Here is a 22,130-nt window from a genome sequence, read left to right as displayed (position 1 = left end):
GTAGTGCCCGGAGGGATGCACAACTGCAGGTAGCTCAGAGCCTCAGACTGCCTTTTACTATATGTGGGTAGGAAGTGGAGGGTGGTTGGTTGGAGTGAGCAGTGGGGCTGGCATTGCCTTCTGAGCACGGTGGCGTTGGTTGGTGTGTTTGACACATTCGCGTCAAATGTGACCATTTCAAGGAAATAGCCTGGCTTGCCTTGGTCTCATCTGATGCAAAATGCAAATGTTATACTTTAACTCAAATTTCACTGCCTGTTTTCTTTCTTTCTTTCTTTTTTTTTTTTTTTTTCCCAACTATTTTTTTCTTTGCTTTTTCAATGCAAATTTGTATCGTAAGAATCTGGATGGGGGAATGTGACCGGTGCTCGAAATCCCGGCAGTTACCATGCAGACGCGGCATCCCAAACAATCACAATGCCGCACCATGAAATGCCCACACACAGGGTAGGGTCTATGCCGATTCTTGAGTGTCCACGACACCCATGGAGTGGGAATAGAACCTGTGGTGGTGAGTCACTGAGCTTGCATTCTGCTGTCTGTATGCTGACCGCTGGGATTCTGTACGCTCGCAAACCATTACCAACCCTAAAAATCATATTTTCTCTGACGTCCTAGTGGATGCTGGGGACTCCGAAAGGACCATGGGGAATAGCGGCTCCGCAGGAGACTGGGCACAAAAGTAAAGCTTTAGGACTACCTGGTGTGCACTGGCTCCTCCCCCTATGACCCTCCTCCAAGCCTCAGTTAGATTTTTGTGCCCGAACGAGAAGGGTGCATACTAAGGGGCTCTCCTGAGCTGCTTAGAGTAAAAGTTTAAAGTAGGTTTTTTATTTTCAGTGAGACCTGCTGGCAACAGGCTCACTGCACCGAGGGACTAAGGGGAGAAGAAGCGAACTCACCTGCGTGCAGAGTGGATTGGGCTTCTTAGGCTACTGGACATTAGCTCCAGAGGGACGATCACAGGCCCAGCCATGGATGGGTCCCAGAGCCGCGCCGCCGCCCCCCTTACAGAGCCAGAAGACTGAAGAGGTCCGGAAAATCGGCAGAAGACGTCCTGTCTTTAATAAGGTAGCGCACAGCACCGCAGCTGTGCGCCATTGCTCTCAGCACACTTCACACTCCGGTCACTGAGGGTGCAGGGCGCTGGGGGGGGGGCGCCCTGAGACGCAATAAAAACACCTTATATGGCAAAAAATACATCACATATAGCTCCTGGGCTATATGGATGCATTTAACCCCTGCCAATTTTTCCTTAAAAAAGCGGGAGAAAGGCCGCCGAGAAGGGGGCGGAGCCTATCTCCTCAGCACACTGGCGCCATGTTTTCCTCACAGCTCCGTTGGAGGGAAGCTCCCTGACTCTCCCCTGCAGTCCTGCACTACAGAAACAGGGTAAAACAAGAGAGGGGGGGCACTAATTTGGCAGATAAATCTATACAGCAGCTATATCAGGGAAAAACACTTAAATAAGGTTATCCATATATATATATATATATATATATATATATATATATATATATATATATATATATATATATATATATATATATAGCGCTCTGGTGTGTGCTGGCAAACTCTCCCTCTGTCTCCCCAAAGGGCTAGTGGGGTCCTGTCCTCTATCAGAGCATTCCCTGTGTGTGTGCTGTGTGTCGGTACGTTGTGTCGACATGTATGAGGAGGAAAATGGTATGGAGGCGGAGCAATTGCCTGTATTAGTGATGTCACCCCCTAGGGAGTCGACACCTGACTGGATGGTCTTATGGAAGGAATTACGTGATAGTGTCAGCACTTTACAAAAGACTGTTGACGACATGAGACAGCCGGCAAATCAGTTAATACCTGTACAGGCGTCTCAAACACCGTCAGGGGCTCTAAAGCGCCCGTTACCTCAGATGGTCGACACAGACACTGACTCCAGTGTCGACGGTGAGGAAACAAACGTATTTTCCAGTAGGGCCACACGTTACATGATCACGGCAATGAAGGAGGTTTTGAACATTTCTGATACTACAAGTACCACAAAAAAGGGTATTATGTGGGGTGTGAAAAAACTATCCGTAGTTTTTCCTGAATCAGATGAATTAAATGAGGTGTGTGATGAAGCGTGGGTTTCCCCCGATAAACTGCTAATTTCTAAAAAATTATTGGCATTATACCCTTTCCCGCCAGAGGTTAGGGCGCGTTGGGAAACACCCCCTAGGGTAGATAAGGCGCTCACACGCTTATCAAAACAAGTGGCGTTACCGTCTCCTGATACGGCCGCCCTCAAGGAACCAGCTGATAGGAAGCTGGAAAATATCCTAAAAAGTATATACACACATACTGGTATTATACTGCGACCAGCAATCGCCTCAGCCTGGATGTGCAGTGCTGGGGTGGCTTGGTCGGATTCCCTGACTGAAAATATTGATACCCTGGACAGGGACAATATATTATTGACTATAGAGCATTTAAAGGATGCATTTCTATATATGCGAGATGCACAGAGGGATATTTGCACTCTGGCATCAAGAGTAAGTGCGCTGTCCATTTCTGCCAGAAGAGGGTTATGGACGCGACAGTGGTCAGGTGATGCGGATTCCAAACGACATATGGAAGTATTGCCGTATAAAGGGGAGGAGTTATTTGGGGTCGGTCTATCGGACCTGGTGGCCACGGCAACGGCTGGGAAATCCACCTTTTTACCCCAGGTCACCTCTCAGCAGAAAAAGACACCGTCTTTTCAGGCTCAGTCCTTTCGTCCCCATAAGGGCAAGCGGGCAAAAGGCCACTCATATCTGCCCCGGGGCAGAGGAAGGGGAAAAAGACTGCAGCAGACAGCCTCTTCCCACGAACAGAAGCCCTCCCCCGCTTCTGCCAAGTCCTCAGCATGACGCTGGGGCCTTACAAGCGGACTCAGGCACGGTGGGGGCCCGTCTCAAGAATTTCAGCGCGCAGTGGGCTCACTCGCAAGTGGACCCCTGGATCCTGCAGGTAGTATCTCAGGGGTACAAATTGGAATTCGAGACGTCTCCCCCTCGCCGGTTCCTGAAGTCTGCTTTACCAACGTCTCCCCCCGACAGGGAGGCAGTATTGGAAGCCATTCACAAGCTGTATTCCCAGCAGGTGATAATCAAGGTACCACTCCTACAACAGGGAAAGGGGTATTATTCCACGCTGTTTGTGGTACCGAAGCCGGACGGCTCGGTGAGACCCATTTTAAATCTGAAATCCTTGAACACTTACATACAAAGGTTCAAATTCAAGATGGAATCACTCAGAGCAGTGATAGCGAACCTGGAAGAAGGGGACTATATGGTGTCTCTGGACATCAAGGATGCTTACCTCCATGTCCCAATTTGCCCTTCTCACCAAGGGTACCTCAGGTTTGTGGTACAGAACTGTCACTATCGGTTTCAGACGCTGCCGTTTGGATTGTCCACGGCACCCCGGGTCTTTACCAAGGTAATGGCCGAAATGATGATTATTCTTCGAAGAAAAGGCGTCTTAATTATCCCTTACTTGGACGATCTCCTGATAAGGGCAAGGTCCAGAGAACAGTTAGAGGTCGGAGTAGCACTATCTCAAGTAGTACTACGACAGCACGGATGGATTCTAAATATTCCCAAATCGCAGCTGATTCCGACGACACGTCTGCTGTTCCTAGGGATGATTCTGGACACAGTACAGAAAAAGGTGTTTCTCCCGGAGGAGAAAGCCAGGGAGTTATCCAACCTAGTCAGGAACCTCCTAAAACCAGGCCAAGTGTCAGTGCATCAATGCACAAGGGTCCTGGGAAAAATGGTGGCTTCTTACGAAGCGATTCCATTCGGCAGATTCCACGCAAGAACTTTTCAGTGGGATCTGCTGGACAAATGGTCCGGATCGCATCTTCAAATGCATCAGCGGATAACCCTGTCTCCAAGGACAAGGGTGTCTCTCCTGTGGTGGTTACAGAGTGCTCATCTTCTAGAGGGCCGCAGATTCGGCATTCAGGACTGGGTCCTGGTGACCACGGATGCCAGCCTGAGAGGCTGGGGAGCAGTCACACAGGGAAGAAATTTCCAGGGCTTGTGGTCAAGCATGGAAACGTCACTTCACATAAATATCCTGGAACTAAGGGCCATTTACAATGCCCTAAGTCAGGCAAGGCCTCTGCTTCAGGGTCAGCCGGTGTTGATCCAGTCGGACAACATCACGGCAGTCGCCCACGTAAACAGACAGGGCGGCACAAGAAGCAGGAGGGCAATGACGGAAGTTGCAAGGATTCTTCGCTGGGCGGAAAATCATGTGATAGCACTGTCAGCAGTGTTCATTCCGGGAGTGGACAACTGGGAAGCAGACTTCCTCAGCAGACACGACCTCCACCCGGGGGAGTGGGGACTTCACCCAGAAGTCTTCCACATGATTGTGAACCGTTGGGAAAAACCAAAGGTGGACATGATGGCGTCCCGCCTCAACAAAAAACTGGACAGATATTGCGCCAGGTCAAGGGACCCTCAGGCAATAGCTGTGGACGCTCTGGTAACACCGTGGGTGTACCAGTCAGTGTATGTGTTCCCTCCTCTGCCTCTCATACCCAAGGTACTGAGAATCATAAGAAGGAGAGGAGTAAGGACTATACTCGTGGCTCCGGATTGGCCAAGAAGGACTTGGTACCCGGAACTTCAAGAGATGCTCACGGAAGACCCGTGGCCTCTACCTCTAAGAAAGGACCTGCTCCAGCAGGGACCATGTCTGTTCCAAGACTTACCGCGGCTGCGTTTGACGGCATGGCGGTTGAACGCCGGATCCTGAAGGAAAAAGGCATTCCGGATGAAGTCATTCCTACCCTGATCAAAGCCAGGAAGGATGTAACTGTGCAACATTATCACCGTATTTGGCGTAAATATGTTGAGTGGTGTGAGGCCAGGAAGGCCCCTACAGAGGAATTTCAACTGGGTCGTTTCCTGCATTTCCTGCAAACAGGACTGTCTATGGGCCTAAAATTAGGGTCCATTAAGGTTCAAATTTCGGCCCTGTCAATATTCTTCCAAAAAGAACTAGCTTCAGTTCCTGAAGTTCAGACGTTTGTCAAGGGAGTACTGCATATACAGCCTCCTTTTGTGCCTCCAGTGGCACCTTGGGATCTCAATGTAGTTTTGGGGTTCCTAAAATCACATTGGTTTGAACCACTCACCACTGTGGACTTAAAATATCTCACATGGAAAGTGGTAATGCTGTTAGCCCTGGCTTCAGCCAGGCGTGTTTCAGAATTGGCGGCTTTATCCTATAAAAGCCCTTACCTAATTTTTCATACGGACAGGGCAGAATTGAGGACTCGTCCTCAATTTCTCCCTAAGGTGGTTTCAGCGTTTCATTTAAACCAGCCTATTGTGGTGCCTGCGGCTACTAGGGACTTGGAGGATTCCAAGTTGCTGGACGTAGTCAGGGCCCTGAAAATATGTTTCCAGGACGGCTGGAGTCAGAAAATCTGACTCGCTGTTTATCCTGTATGCACCCAACAAGCTGGGTGCTCCTGCTTCTAAGCAGACTATTGCTCGTTGGATTTGTAGTACAATTCAGCTTGCACATTCTGTGGCAGGCCTGCCACAGCCAAAATCTGTAAAAGCCCATTCCACACGGAAAGTGGGCTCATCTTGGGCGGCTGCCCGAGGGGTCTCTGCTTTACAACTTTGCCGAGCAGCTACTTGGTCAGGGGCAAACACGTTTGCTAAATTCTACAAATTTGATACCCTGGCTGAGGAGGACCTGGAGTTCTCTCATTCGGTGCTGCAGAGTCATCCGCACTCTCCCGCCCGTTTGGGAGCTTTGGTATAATCCCCATGGTCCTTTCGGAGTCCCCAGCATCCACTAGGACGTCAGAGAAAATAAGAATTTACTTACCGATAATTCTATTTCTCATAGTCCGTAGTGGATGCTGGGCGCCCATCCCAAGTGCGGATTGTCTGCAATACTTGTACATAATTATTGTTACAAAAATCGGGTTATTATTGTTGTGAGCCATCTTTTCAGAGGCTCCTCTGTTATCATGCTGTTAACTGGGTTCAGATCACAAGTTGTACGGTGTGATTGGTGTGGCTGGTATGAGTCTTACCCGGGATTCAAAATCCTTCCTTATTGTGTACGCTCGTCCGGGCACAGTATCCTAACTGAGGCTTGGAGGAGGGTCATAAGGGGAGGAGCCAGTGCACACCAGGTAGTCCTAAAGCTTTTACTTTTGTGCCCAGTCTCCTGCGGAGCCGCTATTCCCCATGGTCCTTTCGGAGTCCCCAGCATCCACTACGGACTATGAGAAATAGAATTATCGGTAAGTAAATTCTTATTTTTAATTGCCTTAACTTTTGTATGGTCGTTTGCAATCTTGGCCCAGATAATGGTTAAATAGAAAATAGGATTTTGGTTACCTACCGGTAAATCCTTTACTCGTAGTCCGTAGAGGATGCTGGGGTCCACATTAGTACCATGAGGTATAGACTGGTCCACCAGGAGCCATTGGCACTTCAAGAGTTTAATAATGTGGGCTGGCTCCTCCCTCTATGCCTCTGCTACCAGACTCAGTCTAGAAACTGTGCCCGAGGAGACTGACCTCTTCGAGAGAAGGATTTAACACAGATAGTGGCGGGATTCATACCAGCTCAGACATACAAGGCACATCAAGCTAACTTGCTTTAAAACTCTCAGCAACTGCTGAAACATTGTTGTGTAACCATGCAGTACACAACTAAACAAAGATGTAGTGAACCAGATAACGATTGCAGGAAAACGAAGCACTGGGCGGGCGCCCAGCATCCACTACAGACGAGAAAAGGATTTACCAGTAGGTAACCAAAATCCTATTTTCTTTTACATCCTATAGGATGCTGGGGTCCACATTAGTACCATGGGGATGTACCAAAGCTCCCAGAACGGGATGGAGAGCGCGGAGGCTCCTGTAGAACTGATTGACTGAACTTCAGATCATCAGAGGCCAAAGTATCGAACTTGTAAAACTTTGCAAACGATCGACCCAGACCAAGTTGCAGCTCGGCAAAGTTGTAATGCCGAGACACCCCGGGCAGCCGCGCAGGAAGACCCCACCTTACGAGTAAAGTGGGCCTTAACAGATTTTGGACACTGCAATCCTGCTGTAGAATAAGCGTGCTGGATAGTGAACCTAATCCAGCGAGAGATCGTCTGCTTAGAAGCAGGACACCCAATTTTCTTGGGATCATATAGGACAAACAGAGTCCGCCTTTCTGTGACGAGAAGTTCTCTTCACATATATCTTCAGAGCCCTCACAACATCCAAGGACTTTGATGTAATTGAGGAGTCAGTAGCCACTGGCACCACAATAGGTTGGTTGATATGAAGTGCCGACACAACCTTCGGAAGAAACTGTTGACGTGTCCGGAGCTCAACTCTATCTTCGTGGAAGATCAAGTAAGGGCTTTTACAGGATAAAGCCCCCAATTCGGGGACACGCCTAGCCGAAGCTAAGGCCAACAACGTGAGAGCCTTCCATGTAAGAAATATGACCTCAACCTCCTGTAGAGGCTCAAACCAATCCGACTGGAGGAACTACAACACCACGTTAAGGTCCCAAGGCGCCGTAGGCGGTACAAAGGGAGGTTGGATGTGCAGAACTCCCTTTGCAAAAAGTCTGAACCTCAGGGAGGGCAGCCAATTGTTTCTGGAAGAAAATGGATAAGGCCAAAATCTGGACCTTCACAGATCCCATCCTCAGGCCCATTTCCACACCTGCTTGCAGGAAGAGGATAAAACGTCTGAGTTGAAACTCCACCGTAGGAAACTTCTTGGATTCACACCAAGAGACATATTTCTTCCAAATACGATGGTAATGTTTAGACGTTACCCCTTTCCTAGCCTGATTTAAGGTAGGAATGACCTTCTTCGAAATGCCCTTCCGAGCAAGTATCAGGCGCTTAACTTCCATGCCATCAAACGTAGCCGCAGTAAGTCTTGATAGGCGAATGGCCACTGCTGCAGCAGGTCCTCCCGAAGAGGAAGAGGCCTCGACTCTTCCTGCAAGTGTTCCTTGAACACCTCCGGATGGAGACCCCACTTCCCTGGATGGAGATCGTGTCTGCTTCCCAGTGTTCCACTCCCGGAATGAAGATTGCTAAGAGTGCCAACGCGTGACTTTCTGCCCAGAGGATGATTCTTGTCACCTCCGAAATTGCAGCTCTGCTCTTCGTTCCGCCTTGTCGGTTTATGTAGGCTACATTGTCCGACTGCACTTGAATGGCTCGATTTCTTAGAAGATGGGCCGCCTGAAGAAGAACATTGTAGACTGCTTTTAGTTCCAGGATGTTGATGGCCAGGCCGGCTTCCAGACTTGACCACCTTCCTTGGAACGTTACTCCTGGAGTGACTGCTCCCCAACCCCGAAGGCTCGCATCCGGGGTTAGAGGGACCCATTCCTGAATCCCGAACCTGCGGCCCTCCAGAAGGTGAGGTAATTGTAGCCACCAGAGGAGCAAAATCCTGGCCTTCGGCGACAGATGTGTGCTCTGGTGCATGTGGAGATGAGATCCTGACCACTTGTCCAGGAGATCCAGTTGGAAGGCCTGAGCGTGGAACCTTCTGTACTGGAGAGCCTCGTAAGAAGCCACCATATTTCCCAACAGGCGAATGCATTGATGAACAGACACCCGGGCTGGCTTCAGGACATCCCGGACCATTGTTTATATCACCAACGCCTTCTCCTGCGGAAGAAACACCCTCTGCACGTCTGTGTCTGGGATCATTCCCAGAAAGGACAACCTCTGGGTTGATTCTAAGTGTGACCTTGGAAGGTTCAGAATCCAACCGTGGATCTTGAGGATGCGGGTTGTGAGAACAATGGACTGCAGCAGCTTCTCCTTGGACGATGCCTTTATCAGCAGATCACCAAAATATGGAATGATGATGACCCCTTGTTTGTGGAGGAGAACCATCATCTCTGCCATCACCTTGGTAAACACCCTCGGTGCTGTGGAGAGGCTGAAGGGCAGGGCCTGGAACTGGAAATGACAGTCCAGTAATGCGAAACGGAGATAAGCCTGATGCGGCAGCCAGATCGGAATGTGTAGGTACACATCCTTGATATCCAGGGATACCAGAAATTCCCCCTCTTCCAGACCTGATATCACCGCCCTGAGAGACTCCATTTTGAACATGAACTCCTTTAGAAAGGGGTTCAATGATTTTAGGCTCAGAATGGGCCTGACCGAACCATCCGGTTTCGGTACCACAAAAAGGTTAGAATAGTAACCTGTGGTTTGCGAATGAGGAGGAACTGGCACAATGACCTGTGCCTCCACCAACTTTTTGATAGCTTCTTGTAGGACAGTGCTGTCTGCCAGCAAAGCTGTTAAGCCTGATTTGAAAAACCGATGAGGAGGAAGACTTTGAAATTCCAGCCTGTATTCCTGGGATACAATATCACCCAGGGATCCAGGCCGGACGATACCCAGACCTGACTGAAGTGTCTGAGTCTCGCTCCCACTGGCCCCATTTCCAGGCCACGCGGTCCACCGTCATGCGGAGAACTTTGGCGTACCTGAAGCAGGCTTTTGTTCCTGGGAACCTGCAGCGGCAGGTTTCTTGGACTTAACTCGACCTCCCCTAAAGAAGGTATTGGACGGTCTGGCCTTTCTAGGCCTGTTGAGCCGAAAGGACTGCGTTGCAGATGAAGCTGCTGAGGGAGGAAACGGAGACATACCCGCTGTAGCCGTGGATATCCACGCATCTAGCGCTTTCCCAAAGAGAGCCTGACCTGTATAGGGTAGGGACTCCACACTCTCTTTCTGGATTCAGCGTCGGCCGACCAGTGGCACAGCCACAGTCCCTGACGAGTTGAAACAGACATGAAAGATTCCCGCAGCCATGGAACCCAGGTTTTTCATGGATTCTACCATAAAACCTGCTGAATCGTGAATGTTGCGTAAATATAATTCAACATCACCCTTATCCATCGTATCCAAATCCTCTAGTAAGGTAGCCGACCACTTTACTATAGCCTTTGCAATCCATGCACTAGCAACAGTGGGATGTAATATGGCCCCTGAAGCAGTGTACATTGATTTAAGTGTGTTGTCAATTTTTCGATCAGCCGGCTCCTTTAAGGCGGTAGATCCTGGAACAGGTAAAACCACCTTCTTTGAGAGTCTGGACACAGATGCGTCAACAATCGGCGGGTGTTCTTATTTTTTTTTTTTTTTTTTTTTTTTTCTAACCTCAGGGAAAGGAAACGCCACTTGTACCCGTTTAGGGATCTGGAATTATTTCTCAGGGTTTTCCCATGCTTTCTCAAATATAGCATTCAATTCCTTTGACGCAGGGAAGGTAAGCGAGGCTTTTTTATTTTCAGTGAAAAAAGCCACCTCAACCTGCTCAGGTGTGGTATCATCAATATGCAACACGTCCCTGATAGCCTCTATCATCAATTGCACCCCCTTTGCAAGAGATGCAGACCCCCGCAACATCCCCGTCACCGTCTGTAGTGTTAGAATCTGTATCCGTGTCATCCTGCGTGACATGCACAAGGACACGTTTGTGGGGGTATATAGCGGAGCGTCCCGAGGTACCAGAAACTGGCCATACTGCCATAGAGTTCTGTAATACCTGGGTTGCAGATTCATTACTTGCCCTGTCAGAAATCTGAGAGATCCAAGATTTGATGGAGTAAAAACACTCAGGCTCCCTTACTGGTATTTGTGCTAAACCAGTGCTATCCTGATTACATGAAATGGGATCATCCTGGGAGGACAAATCCTCTGCAGCATATGAGTGTCCATGGACATAGCTAAAGGAGACCACCAAACACTGCGCGTGCACAAACACACACACGGGATGGCAGAGTGTCGTCGTCCCCCAAAACCCCCCCCACCCCCAAGAATGGCAAGAGAGACTGAGATTGGAGCCTCCGGGCACATTTTCTAAACAGTCTGGTAGGAGGGGCATAGAGGGAGGAGCCAGCCTACACTCTCAAACTCTTAAAGTGCCAATGGCTCCTGGTGGACCCGTCTATACCCCACGAAACTAATGTGGACCCCAGCATCCTCTAGGGCGTAAGAACTATTTTTGCTACTTGACTTGGCCATTTGGCTGGGAGAACTTGGATGTTATGTATATTCTGACCCTATCCCTCTTTCCCACTTAACAGGTGAAGTTTTAGGCTTTGAGAACTTGGTATTTAGTATATTTGAATTTGTGCACACCTTATTGGAGAACAAATTTAAAGGCATAGTGAAGAAAGCTCTGCCGGAGCTGATCTATTACATTATCCTCTACATGCAGATCACAGAGGAGCAGGTAAGGGATCAATAGCGGGGAACTATTGGGCTTCTCTTTACATCAGTCATTTAATATGTATACTGTTGTATTATGTGTGAAACTTTAACTTTGTGTTTGACGCAATGTTTAACTACTTACAGAGGGATTTATTTTGTCTGTAGCTATGATCACTGAATATTGCATTTATTTTTATCAGATAAAAGTTTGGACTGCTAACCCACAGCAGTTTGTCGAGGATGAAGATGACGACACGTTTTCTTACACTGTCCGCATAGCTGCACAGGACCTTCTACTGGTGAGTGATCACTCCTGTGTGATGTACACTGACAATGATTTACTGGCATTACTTCCAACTTCTATTTTCTATCTATTCCCAGGCAGTGTCCAGTGAGTTCCAGAACGAAAGTGCCGTTGCTCTTGCAGCTGCTGCTACACGTCACCTTCAGGAGGCTGAGCAGATAAAGACACAAGGTGGTGAGAACTGGTAAGCTTATCTTCCTTGCTACTTAACACCAAGCTGATGGATACATTTGTCATTTCTACTGATATCTTTTACATTTTTTATTATTATTATTATTATTTATTACCAGTTATTTATATAGCGCACACATTCCGCAGTGCTGTACAGAGAATATTTGCTCATTCACATCAGTCCCTGCCCCAGTGGAGCTTACATTCTATATTCCCTACCACATGTACACAGACACATTCATACTAGTGTTAATTTTGTTGGGAGCCAATTAACCTACCAGTATATTTTTGGATTGTGGGAGGAAACTGGAGTACCCGGAGGAAATCCACGCAAGTACGGGGAGAATATACAAACTCTACACAGTTAGGGCCATGGTGTGAATCGAACCCATGACCTCAGTGCTGTGAGGCAGTAATGCTAACTATTACACCATCCGTACTGCCCCTTTACATCTTCTCCAATGTATCATTTACCTCCACATTGGTTATTTGTTCCAGAAATTATATTGGTTTTCTTTGCCAATGTACATGACCATGTTTTTAAACTAAATGGAACGGACAGTATGGGAGTGCTGAGATCACGGTGATAGACTTAAGCTGGATACACACTATAAGACTGTATCCAGTCTTTCTGGTTGGAGCGATAATCTGGTAATGTATGGGAGCAAATGACAATCACCATTTGCTCTCGAAAGCTGGCAAATGGCCAAAAATAGTCATTCGGAAAAATTGGTTAATTTAAATGGATTTAACCAATTTATCTCTGCGTCCATTTTTGTCTGTTTTCCAGTGTGTGGTAGCAAATGGTCAATTGTCATTTGCTTCCATACATTACCAGATTTTCATTCCAACCGGAAAGACTGGACAGAATCTTATAGTGTGTATCCAGCTTAAGTATGGGTGCAGCATGAAGGCCCTTGGCAAAGCTGATTCTCCCACCTTATTTTGTTTTCATTCTACCCAGGTCACAGCTGATGTATGTACATGGGAGTTACCCTTCGAAAATGTAGTTAATACGTTTTTGATTTGTAAAGATTCAGTAACACAAACACAGTTGTGTCCATATATAGGTTTGGACACTGACACAAAACATATTCAAGTTAATGTTATATAATTTATATGGTTTAATTAAAAGTGCAGACTGTCAGCTTTAATTTAAGGGCATTCACATCCAAATTGGAGGAAGAGTTTTGGGAAAAACAGCTGTTTAATGTGTAGCCACTAATTTCCTCATCCATGGGGGACTCTGGCTTAAACCATGGATATAGGTGGTGAGCAGAGCCAAGCTCCAAATAGTTAAAACTTTTCTTCAAGCAACCCAGGCTCTGTCTCCCCTATGCCTCGCTCACAACCTAAAGGACCAGTATTTCTGTTTGGCGCTTAAGAGCGGGCATTATTTTTGCCCCCGTTTTTCTTTTCTCCTTTTTCTCTGACGTCCTAGTGGATGCTGGGGACTCCGTCAGGACCATGGGGAATAGCGGCTCCGCAGGAGACAGGGCACAAAATTTAAAAGTTTGACCACTAGGTGGTGTGTACTGGCTCCTCCCCCTATGACCCTCCTCCAAGCCTCAGTTAGGTTTTTGTGCCCGTCCGAGCAGGGTGCAATCTAGGTGGCTCTCATAAAGAGCTGCTTAGAGTAAAAGTTTTGATAGTTTTATTATTTTCAGTGAGTCCTGCTGGCAACAGGCTCACTGCAACGAGGGACCTAGGGGAGAAGAAGTGAACTCACCTGCGTGCAGGATGGATTTGCTTCTTAGGCTACTGGACACTGGCTCCAGAGGGACGATCACAGGTACAGCCTGGATGGGTCACCGGAGCCGCGCCGCCGACCCCCTTGCAGATGCCGAAGTAAGAAGAGGTCCAGAAACCGGCGGCTGAAGGCTTTTCAGTCTTCATGAGGTAGCGCACAGCACTGCAGCTGTGCGCCATTGCGCTCAGGCACACTTCACACCGGCGGTCACTGAGGGTGCAGGGCGCTGGGGGGGGCGCCCTGGGCAGCAATGTTAATACCTTTCTGGCTAAAAAGAATACATCACATATAGTCCATGAGGCTATATGGATGTATTTCACCCCTGCCAGGTCTCAGAAAAACCGGGAGAAGAGCCCGCCTCCTCAGCACACAGCGCCATTTTCCTACACAGCTCCGCTGCTAGGAAGGCTCCCAGGCTCTCCCCTGCACTGCACTACAGAAACAGGGTAAAAAACAGAGAGGGGGGGCATTTTTTGGCGATATTATATATATTTAAGCAGCTATAAGGAAACAACACTTATATAAGGTTGTTCCTATATAATTATAGCGCTTTGGTGTGTGCTGGCAAACTCTCCCTCTGTCTCCCCAAAGGGCTAGTGGGGTCCTGTCTTCTATCAGAGCATTCCCTGTGTGTCTGCTGTGAGTCGGTACGTGTGTGTCGACATGTATGAGGACGATGTTGGTGTGGAGGCGGAGCAATTGCCGGTAATGGTGATGTCACCCCCTAGGGAGTCGACACCGGAATGGATGGCTTTGTTTATGGAATTACGTGATAATGTCAGCACGCTGCAAAAGTCGGTTGACGACATGAGACGACCGGCAAACCAGTTAGTACCTGTACAGGCGTCTCAAACACCGTCAGGGGCTGTAAAACGCCCTTTGCCTCAGTCGGTCGACACAGACCCAGACACGGACACCGAATCTAGTGTCGACGGTGAAGAAACGAACGTATTTTCCAGTAGGGCCACACGTTATATGATCACGGCAATGAAGGAGGCTTTGCATATCTCTGATACTGCAAGTACCACAAAAAGGGGTATTATGTGGGGTCTGAAAAAACTACCTGTAGTTTCTCTATCGTCCTAGTGGATGCTGGGGTTCCTGAAAGGACCATGGGGAATAGCGGCTCCGCAGGAGACAGGGCACAAAAAGTAAAGCTTTATGATCAGGTGGTGTGTACTGGCTCCTCCCCCCATGACCCTCCTCCAAGCCTCAGTTAGGTTTTTGTGCCCGGCCGAGAAGGGTGCAATCTAGGTGGCTCTCCTAAAGAGCTGCTTAGAAAAGTTTAGCTTAGGTTTTTTATTTTACAGTGAGTCCTGCTGGCAACAGGATCACTGCAACGAGGGACTTAGGGGAGAAGAAGTGAACTCACCTGCGTGCAGGATGGATTGGCTTCTTTGGCTACTGGACATTAGCTCCAGAGGGACGATCACAGGTACAGCCTGGATGGTCACCGGAGCCTCGCCGCCGGCCCCCTTGCAGATGCTGAAAAGAGAAGAAGGTCCAGAATCGGCGGCAGAAGACTCCTCAGTCTTCTTAAGGTAGCGCACAGCACTGCAGCTGTGCGCCATTGCTCTCAGCACACTTCACACGGCAGTCACTGAGGGTGCAGGGCGCTGGGAGGGGGGCGCCCTGGGAGGCAATGTAAACCTATTTTTTGGCAAAAAATACCTCACATATAGCCTCCGGGGGCTATATGGAGATATTTAACCCCTGCCAGAATCCGTTAAAGAGCGGGAGACGAGCCCGCCGAAAAAGGGGCGGGGCCTATCTCCTCAGCACACAGCGCCATTTTCCTCACACAGCTCCGCTGGTCAGGAAGGCTCCCAGGCTCTCCCCTGCACTGCACTACAGAAACAGGGTAAAACAAGAGAGGGGGGGCAAAATTGTGGCAAAATTATATATATATATTAAAGCAGCTATATAGGGAGCACTTATTATAAGGCTATCCCTGTCATATATAGCGCTTTTGGTGTGTGCTGGCAAACTCTCCCTCTGTCTCCCCAAAGGGCTAGTGGGGTCCTGTCTTCTTTAAGAGCATTCCCTGTGTGTCTGCTGTGTGTCGGTACGTGTGTGTCGACATGTATGAGGACGATATTGGTGTGGAGGCGGAGCAATTGCCAAATATGGGGATGTCACCCCCTAGGGAGTCGACACCAGAATGGATGGCTTTATTTATGGAATTACGGGATAGTGTCAACACGCTAAAGCAGTCGTTTGACGACATGAGACGGCCGGACAATCAATCAGCACCTGTCCAGGCGCCTCAAACACCGTCAGGGGCTGTAAAACGCCCGTTACCTCAGTCGGTCGACACGGACCCAGACACAGGCACTGATTCCAGTGGCGACGGTGACGAATCAACCGTATTTTCCAGTAGGGCCACACGTTATATGATTTTGGCAATGAAGGAGGCGTTACATATTGCTGATACTACAGGTACCACAAAACAGGGTATTATGTGGGGTGTGAAAAAACTACCTATAGTTTTTCCTGAATCAGATGAATTAAATGAGGTGTGTGATGAAGCGTGGGTTGCCCCCGATAAAAAACTGCTAATTTCAAAGAAGTTATTGGCTTTATACCCTTTCCCGCCAGAGGTTAGGGCGCGCTGGGAAACACCTCCTAGGGTGGACAAGGCGCTCACACGCTTATCAAAACAAGTGGCGTTACCCTCTCCTGAGACGGCCGCACTTAAAGATCCAGCAGATAGGAGGATGGAAAATATCCAAAAAAGTATATACACACATACAGGTGTTATACTACGACCAGCTATAGCGACAGCCTGGATGTGCAGTGCTGGGGTAGCTTGGTCAGAGTCCCTGATTGAAAATATTGATACCCTGGATAGGGACAATGTTTTACTGTCTTTAGAGCAAATAAAGGATGCGTTTCTTTATATGCGTGATGCACAGAGGGATATTTGCACACTGGCATCACGGGTAAGTGCTATGTCCATTTCGGCCAGAAGAAGTTTATGGACGCGACAGTGGTCAGGTGATGCGGACTCAAAACGGCATATGGAAGTTTTGCCGTATAAAGGGGAGGAGTTATTTGGTGTTGGTCTATCGGATTTGGTGGCCACGGCTACAGCCGGGAAATCCACCTTTTTACCTCAAGTCACTCCCCAACAGAAAAAGACACCGACTTTTCAACCGCAGCCCTTTCGTTCCTTTAAAAACAAGAGAGCAAAGGGATATTCATATCTGCCATGAGGCAGAGGAAGGGGGAAGAGACTGCAACAGGCAGCTCCTTCCCAGGAACAGAAGCCCTCCCCCGCTTCTACAAAAGCCTCAGCATGACGCTGGGGCTTCTCAAGCGGACTCGGGGGCGGTGGGGGGTCGTCTCAAGAATTTCAGCGCGCAGTGGGCTCACTCGCAGGTGGATCCCTGGATCCTGCAGATAATATCTCAGGGTTACAGTTTGGAACTAGAGACGTCTCCACCTCGCCGTTTCCTGAAGTCTGCTTTACCAACGTCCCCCTCCGACAGGGTGACGGTCTTGGAAGCCATTCACAAGCTGTACTCTCAGCAGGTGATAGTCAAGGTACCTCTTTTACAACAAGGGAAGGGGTATTATTCCACTCTATTTGTGGTACCGAAGCCGGATGGCTCGGTAAGACCTATTCTAAATCTGAAATCCTTGAACCTGTACATAAAAAAGTTCAAGTTCAAGATGGAGTCACTCAGAGCGGTGATAGCGAACCTGGAAGAAGGGGACTTTATGGTATCCTTGGACATCAAGGATGCGTATCTCCACGTTCCAATTTACCCCTCACACCAGGGGTACCTCAGGTTCGTCGTACAGAACTGTCACTATCAGTTTCAGACGCTGCCGTTTGGATTGTCCACGGCACCTCGGGTCTTTACCAAGGTAATGGCCGAGATGATGATTCTTCTTCGAAGAAAAGGCGTATTAATTATCCCATACTTGGACGATCTCCTAATAAGGGCAAGGTCCAGAGAACAGCTAGAGATGGGACTAGCACTGTCTCAAGAAGTGCTAAAGCAGCACGGGTGGATTCTGAATATTCCGAAATCCCAGTTAATTCCGACAACACGTCTGCTGTTCCTAGGGATGATTCTGGACACGGTTCAGAAAAAGGTTTTTCTCCCGGAGGAAAAAGCCAAGGAGTTATCCGAACTTGTCAGGAACCTCCTAAAACCAGGAAAGGTGTCTGTACATCAATGCACAAGAGTCCTGGGAAAAATGGTGGCTTCTTACGAAGCAATTCCATTCGGCAGATTCCACGCAAGAGTTTTCCAGAGGGATCTGCTGGACAAATGGTCAGGGTCGCATCTTCAGATGCACCAGCGGATAACCCTGTCTCCAAGGACAAGGGTATCTCTTCTGTGGTGGTTGCAGAGTGCTCATCTATTGGAGGGCCGCAGATTCGGCATACAGGATTGGATCCTGGTGACCACGGACGCCAGCCTGAGAGGCTGTGGGGAGCAGTCACACAAGGAAGAAACTTCCAGGGCGTGTGGTCGAGCCTGGAAACGTCTCTTCACATAAACATTCTGGAACTAAGAGCAATCTACAATGCTCTAAGCCAGGCAGAACCTCTGCTTCAAGGAAAACCGGTGTTGATCCAGTCGGACAACATCACGGCAGTCGCCCATGTAAACAGACAGGGCGGCACAAGAAGCAGGAGTGCAATGGCAGAAGCTGCAAGGATTCTTCGCTGGGCAGAGAATCATGTGATAGCACTGTCAGCAGTGTTCATCCCGGGAGTGGACAACTGGGAAGCAGACTTCCTCAGCAGACACGACCTTCACCCGGGAGAGTGGGGACTTCATCCAGAAGTTTTCCACATGCTTGTAACCCGTTGGGAAAGACCAATGGTGGACATGATGGCGTCTCGCCTCAACAAAAAACTGGACAGGTATTGCGCCAGGTCAAGAGATCCGCAGGCAATAGCTGTGGACGCGCTGGTAACGCCTTGGGTGTACCAGTCGGTGTATGTGTTTCCTCCTCTGCCTCTCATACCAAAAGTATTGAGAATTATACGGCAAAGAGGCGTAAGAACGATACTAGTGGCTCCGGATTGGCCAAGAAGGACTTGGTACCCGGAACTTCAAGAGATGATCACGGAGGATCCGTGGCCTCTACCTCTGAGAAGGGACCTGCTTCAGCAGGGTCCCTGTCTGTTTCAAGACTTACCGCGGCTGCGTTTGACGGCATGGCGGTTGAACGCCGGATCCTAAAGGATAAAGGCATTCCGGAAGAAGTCATTCCTACCTTGATTAAAGCAAGGAAGGAAGTAACCGCGCAACATTATCACCGCATTTGGCGAAAATATGTTGCGTGGTGCGAGGATCGGAGTGCTCCGACGGAGGAATTTCAACTGGGTCGATTCCTACATTTCCTGCAATCAGTATTGTCTATGGGTCTCAAATTGGGATCTATTAAGGTTCAAATTTCGGCCCTGTCGATTTTCTTCCAGAAAGAATTGGCTTCAGTTCCTGAAGTCCAGACCTTTGTTAAGGGAGTACTGCATATACAGCCCCCTGTGGTGCCTCCAGTGGCACCGTGGGATCTCAATGTTGTTTTGGACTTTCTCAAATCTCATTGGTTTGAACCACTAAAAAATGTGGATTTGAAATATCTCACATGGAAAGTGACCATGCTACTAGCCCTGGCTTCGGCCAGGAGAGTGTCAGAACTGGCAGCTTTATCTTACAAAAGCCCATATCTGATTTTCCATTCGGACAGGGCAGAACTGCGGACTCGTCCGCATTTTCTCCCTAAGGTGGTGTCAGCATTTCATCTGAACCAGCCTATTGTAGTGCCTGCGGCTACAAGCGACTTGGAGGACTCCAAGTTGTTGGACGTTGTCAGAGCTTTAAAAATATACATTTCAAGGACAGCTGGAGTCAGGAAATCTGACTCACTGTTTATACTATATGCTCCCAACAAGTTGGGCGCTCCTGCGTCTAAGCAGACTATTGCTCGCTGGATTTGTAGTACGATTCAGCTTGCACATTCTGTGGCAGGCCTGCCACAGCCAAAATCTGTAAAAGCCCACTCCACAAGGAAGGTGGGTTCTTCTTGGGCGGCTGCCCGAGGGGTCTCGGCATTACAACTCTGCCGAGCGGCTACGTGGTCGGGGGAGAACACGTTTGTAAAATTCTACAAATTTGATACCCTGGCTAAGGAGGACCTGGAGTTCTCTCATTAGGTGCTGCAGAGTCATCCGCACTCTCCCGCCCGTTTGGGAGCTTTGGTATAATCCCCATGGTCCTTTCAGGAACCCCAGCATCCACTAGGACGATAGAGAAAATAAGAATTTACTTACCGATAATTCTATTTCTCGGAGTCCGTAGTGGATGCTGGGCGCCCATCCCAAGTGCGGATTATCTGCAATAATTGTACATAGTTATTGTTACCTAAATCGGGTTATTGTTGTAGGGAGCCATCTTTCAGAGGCTCCTCTGTTATCATACTGTTAACTGGGTTTAGATCACAGGTTGTACGGTGTGATTGGTGTGGCTGGTATGAGTCTTACCCGGGATTCATAAATCCTTCCTTATTGTGTACGCTCGTCCGGGCACAGTATCCTAACTGAGGCTTGGAGGAGGGTCATGGGGGGAGGAGCCAGTACACACCACCTGATCATAAAGCTTTACTTTTTGTGCCCTGTCTCCTGCGGAGCCGCTATTCCCCATGGTCTTTTCAGGAACCCCAGCATCCACTACGGACTCCGAGAAATAGAATTATCGGTAAGTAAATTCTTATTTTTTCCTGAATCAGAGGAATTGAATGACGTGTGTGATGAAGCGTGGGTTACCCCTGATAAAAAACTGCTAATTTCAAAGAAGTTATTGGCGTTATACCCTTTCCCGCCAGAGGTTAGGGCGCGCTGGGAAACACCCCCTAGGGTGGACAAGGCGCTCACACGTTTATCCAAACAAGTGGCGTTGCCGTCTCCTGATACGGCCGCCCTCAAGGATCCAGCTGATAGGAGGCTGGAAAATACTCTAAAAAGTATATACACACATACTGGTGTTATACTGCGACCAGCAATCGCCTCAGCCTGGATGTGCAGTGCTGGGGTGGCTTGGTCGGATTCCCTGACTGAAAATATTGATACCCTGGATAGGGACAGTATTTTATTGACTATAGAGCAATTAAAGGATGCATTCCTTTATATGCGAGATGCACAGAGGGATATCTGCACTCTGGCATCAAGAGTAAGTGCGATGTCCATATCTGCCAGAAGAAGTCTATGGACACGACAGTGGTCAGGCGATGCGGATTCCAAACGGCATATGGAAGTATTGCCGTATAAAGGGGAGGAATTATTTGGGGTCGGTCTATCGGATTTGGTAGCCACGGCAACAGCCGGGAAGTCCACCTTTTTACCTCAAGTCCCCTCCCAGCAGAAAAAGACGCAGTCTTTTCAGCCGCAGTCCTTTCGTTCCTATAAGAACAAGCGAGCAAAAGGACATTCATATTTGCCCCGAGGCAAAGGAAAGGGTAAGAGACTGCAGCAAGCAGCCCCTTCCCAGGAGCAGAAGTCCTCCCCGGCTTCTACAAAGGCCTCCGCATGACGCTGGGACCTTACAAGCGGACTCAGGGGCGGTGGGGGGTCGCCTCAAGAATTTCAGCGCACAGTGGGCTCACTCGCAGGTGGACCCCTGGATCCTGCAGGTGGTATCTCAGGGTTACAGGTTGGAATTCGAGAAGTCTCCCCCTCGCCGGTTCCTAAAATCTGCTTTGCCAACGTCTCCCTCAGACAGGGCGACGGTATTGGAATCCATTCACAAGCTGTATTCTCAGCAGGTGATAATCAAGGTACCCCTTCTACAACAGGGAAAGGGGTATTACTCCACGCTATTTGTGGTACCGAAGCCGGACGGCTCGGTAAGACCTATTCTAAATCTGAAATCTCTGAACCTGTACATACAAAAATTCAAGTTCAAGATGGAGTCACTCAGAGCAGTGATAGCGAATCTGGAAGAAGGGGATTTTATGGTGTCCTTGGACATCAAGGATGCTTACCTTCATGTCCCAATTTGCCCTTCACACCAAGGGTACCTCAGGTTCGTGGTACAAAACTGTCATTATCAGTTTCAGACGCTGCCGTTTGGATTGTCCACGGCACCCAGGGTCTTTACCAAGGTAATGGCCGAAATGATGATCCTTCTTCGAAGAGAAGGCGTATTAATTATCCCTTACTTGGACGATCTCCTGATAAGGGCAAGATCCAGAGAACAGCTGGAGGTCGGAGTAGCACTAACTCAAGTAGTGCTCCAACAGCACGGGTGGATTCTGAATTTTCCAAAATCCCAACTGATCCCGACGACACGTCTGCTGTTCCTAGGGATGATTCTGGACACTGTTCAGAAAAAGGTATTTCTTCCGGAGGAGAAAGCCAGGGAGTTATCCGAACTCGTCAGGAACCTCCTAAAACCAGGGACAGTGTCTGTGCATCAATGCACAAGAGTCCTGGGAAAAATGGTGGCTTCTTACGAAGCGATTCCATTCGGCAGATTCCATGCACGAATTTTTCAGTGGGATCTGCTAGACAAATGGTCCGGATCGCATCTGCAGATGCATCAGCGGATAAAATTGTCGACAAGGACAAGGGTCTCTCTGCTATGGTGGTTGCAGAGTGCTCATCTGTTAGAGGGCCGCAGATTCAGC

The 22,130-nt window shown here is 48.7% G+C and overlaps 1 protein-coding gene across 2 annotated transcripts in view; it reads left to right on the top strand.

The window, feature by feature from the left end:
• IPO9 (importin 9) overlaps positions 1–22,130 on the top strand; it is a 202,156-nt gene that overhangs the window by 85,235 nt on the left and 94,791 nt on the right. For both annotated transcript variants that reach the window (XM_063954813.1, XM_063954812.1), the window contains exons 10-12: positions 11,130–11,278; positions 11,457–11,555; positions 11,638–11,744. In XM_063954813.1, coding sequence (XP_063810883.1) covers positions 11,130–11,278; positions 11,457–11,555; positions 11,638–11,744 — 355 coding nt within the window. The remainder of the gene's footprint in view (positions 1–11,129; positions 11,279–11,456; positions 11,556–11,637; positions 11,745–22,130) is intronic.

This window comes from Pseudophryne corroboree, chromosome 2 (assembly GCF_028390025.1).
Source record: "Pseudophryne corroboree isolate aPseCor3 chromosome 2, aPseCor3.hap2, whole genome shotgun sequence".
In the NCBI taxonomy this organism is placed as follows: Eukaryota; Metazoa; Chordata; class Amphibia; order Anura; family Myobatrachidae; genus Pseudophryne; species Pseudophryne corroboree.
Note: the sequence above shows the minus strand (reverse complement) of the source record. Positions and strands in the feature narration are given on the sequence as shown.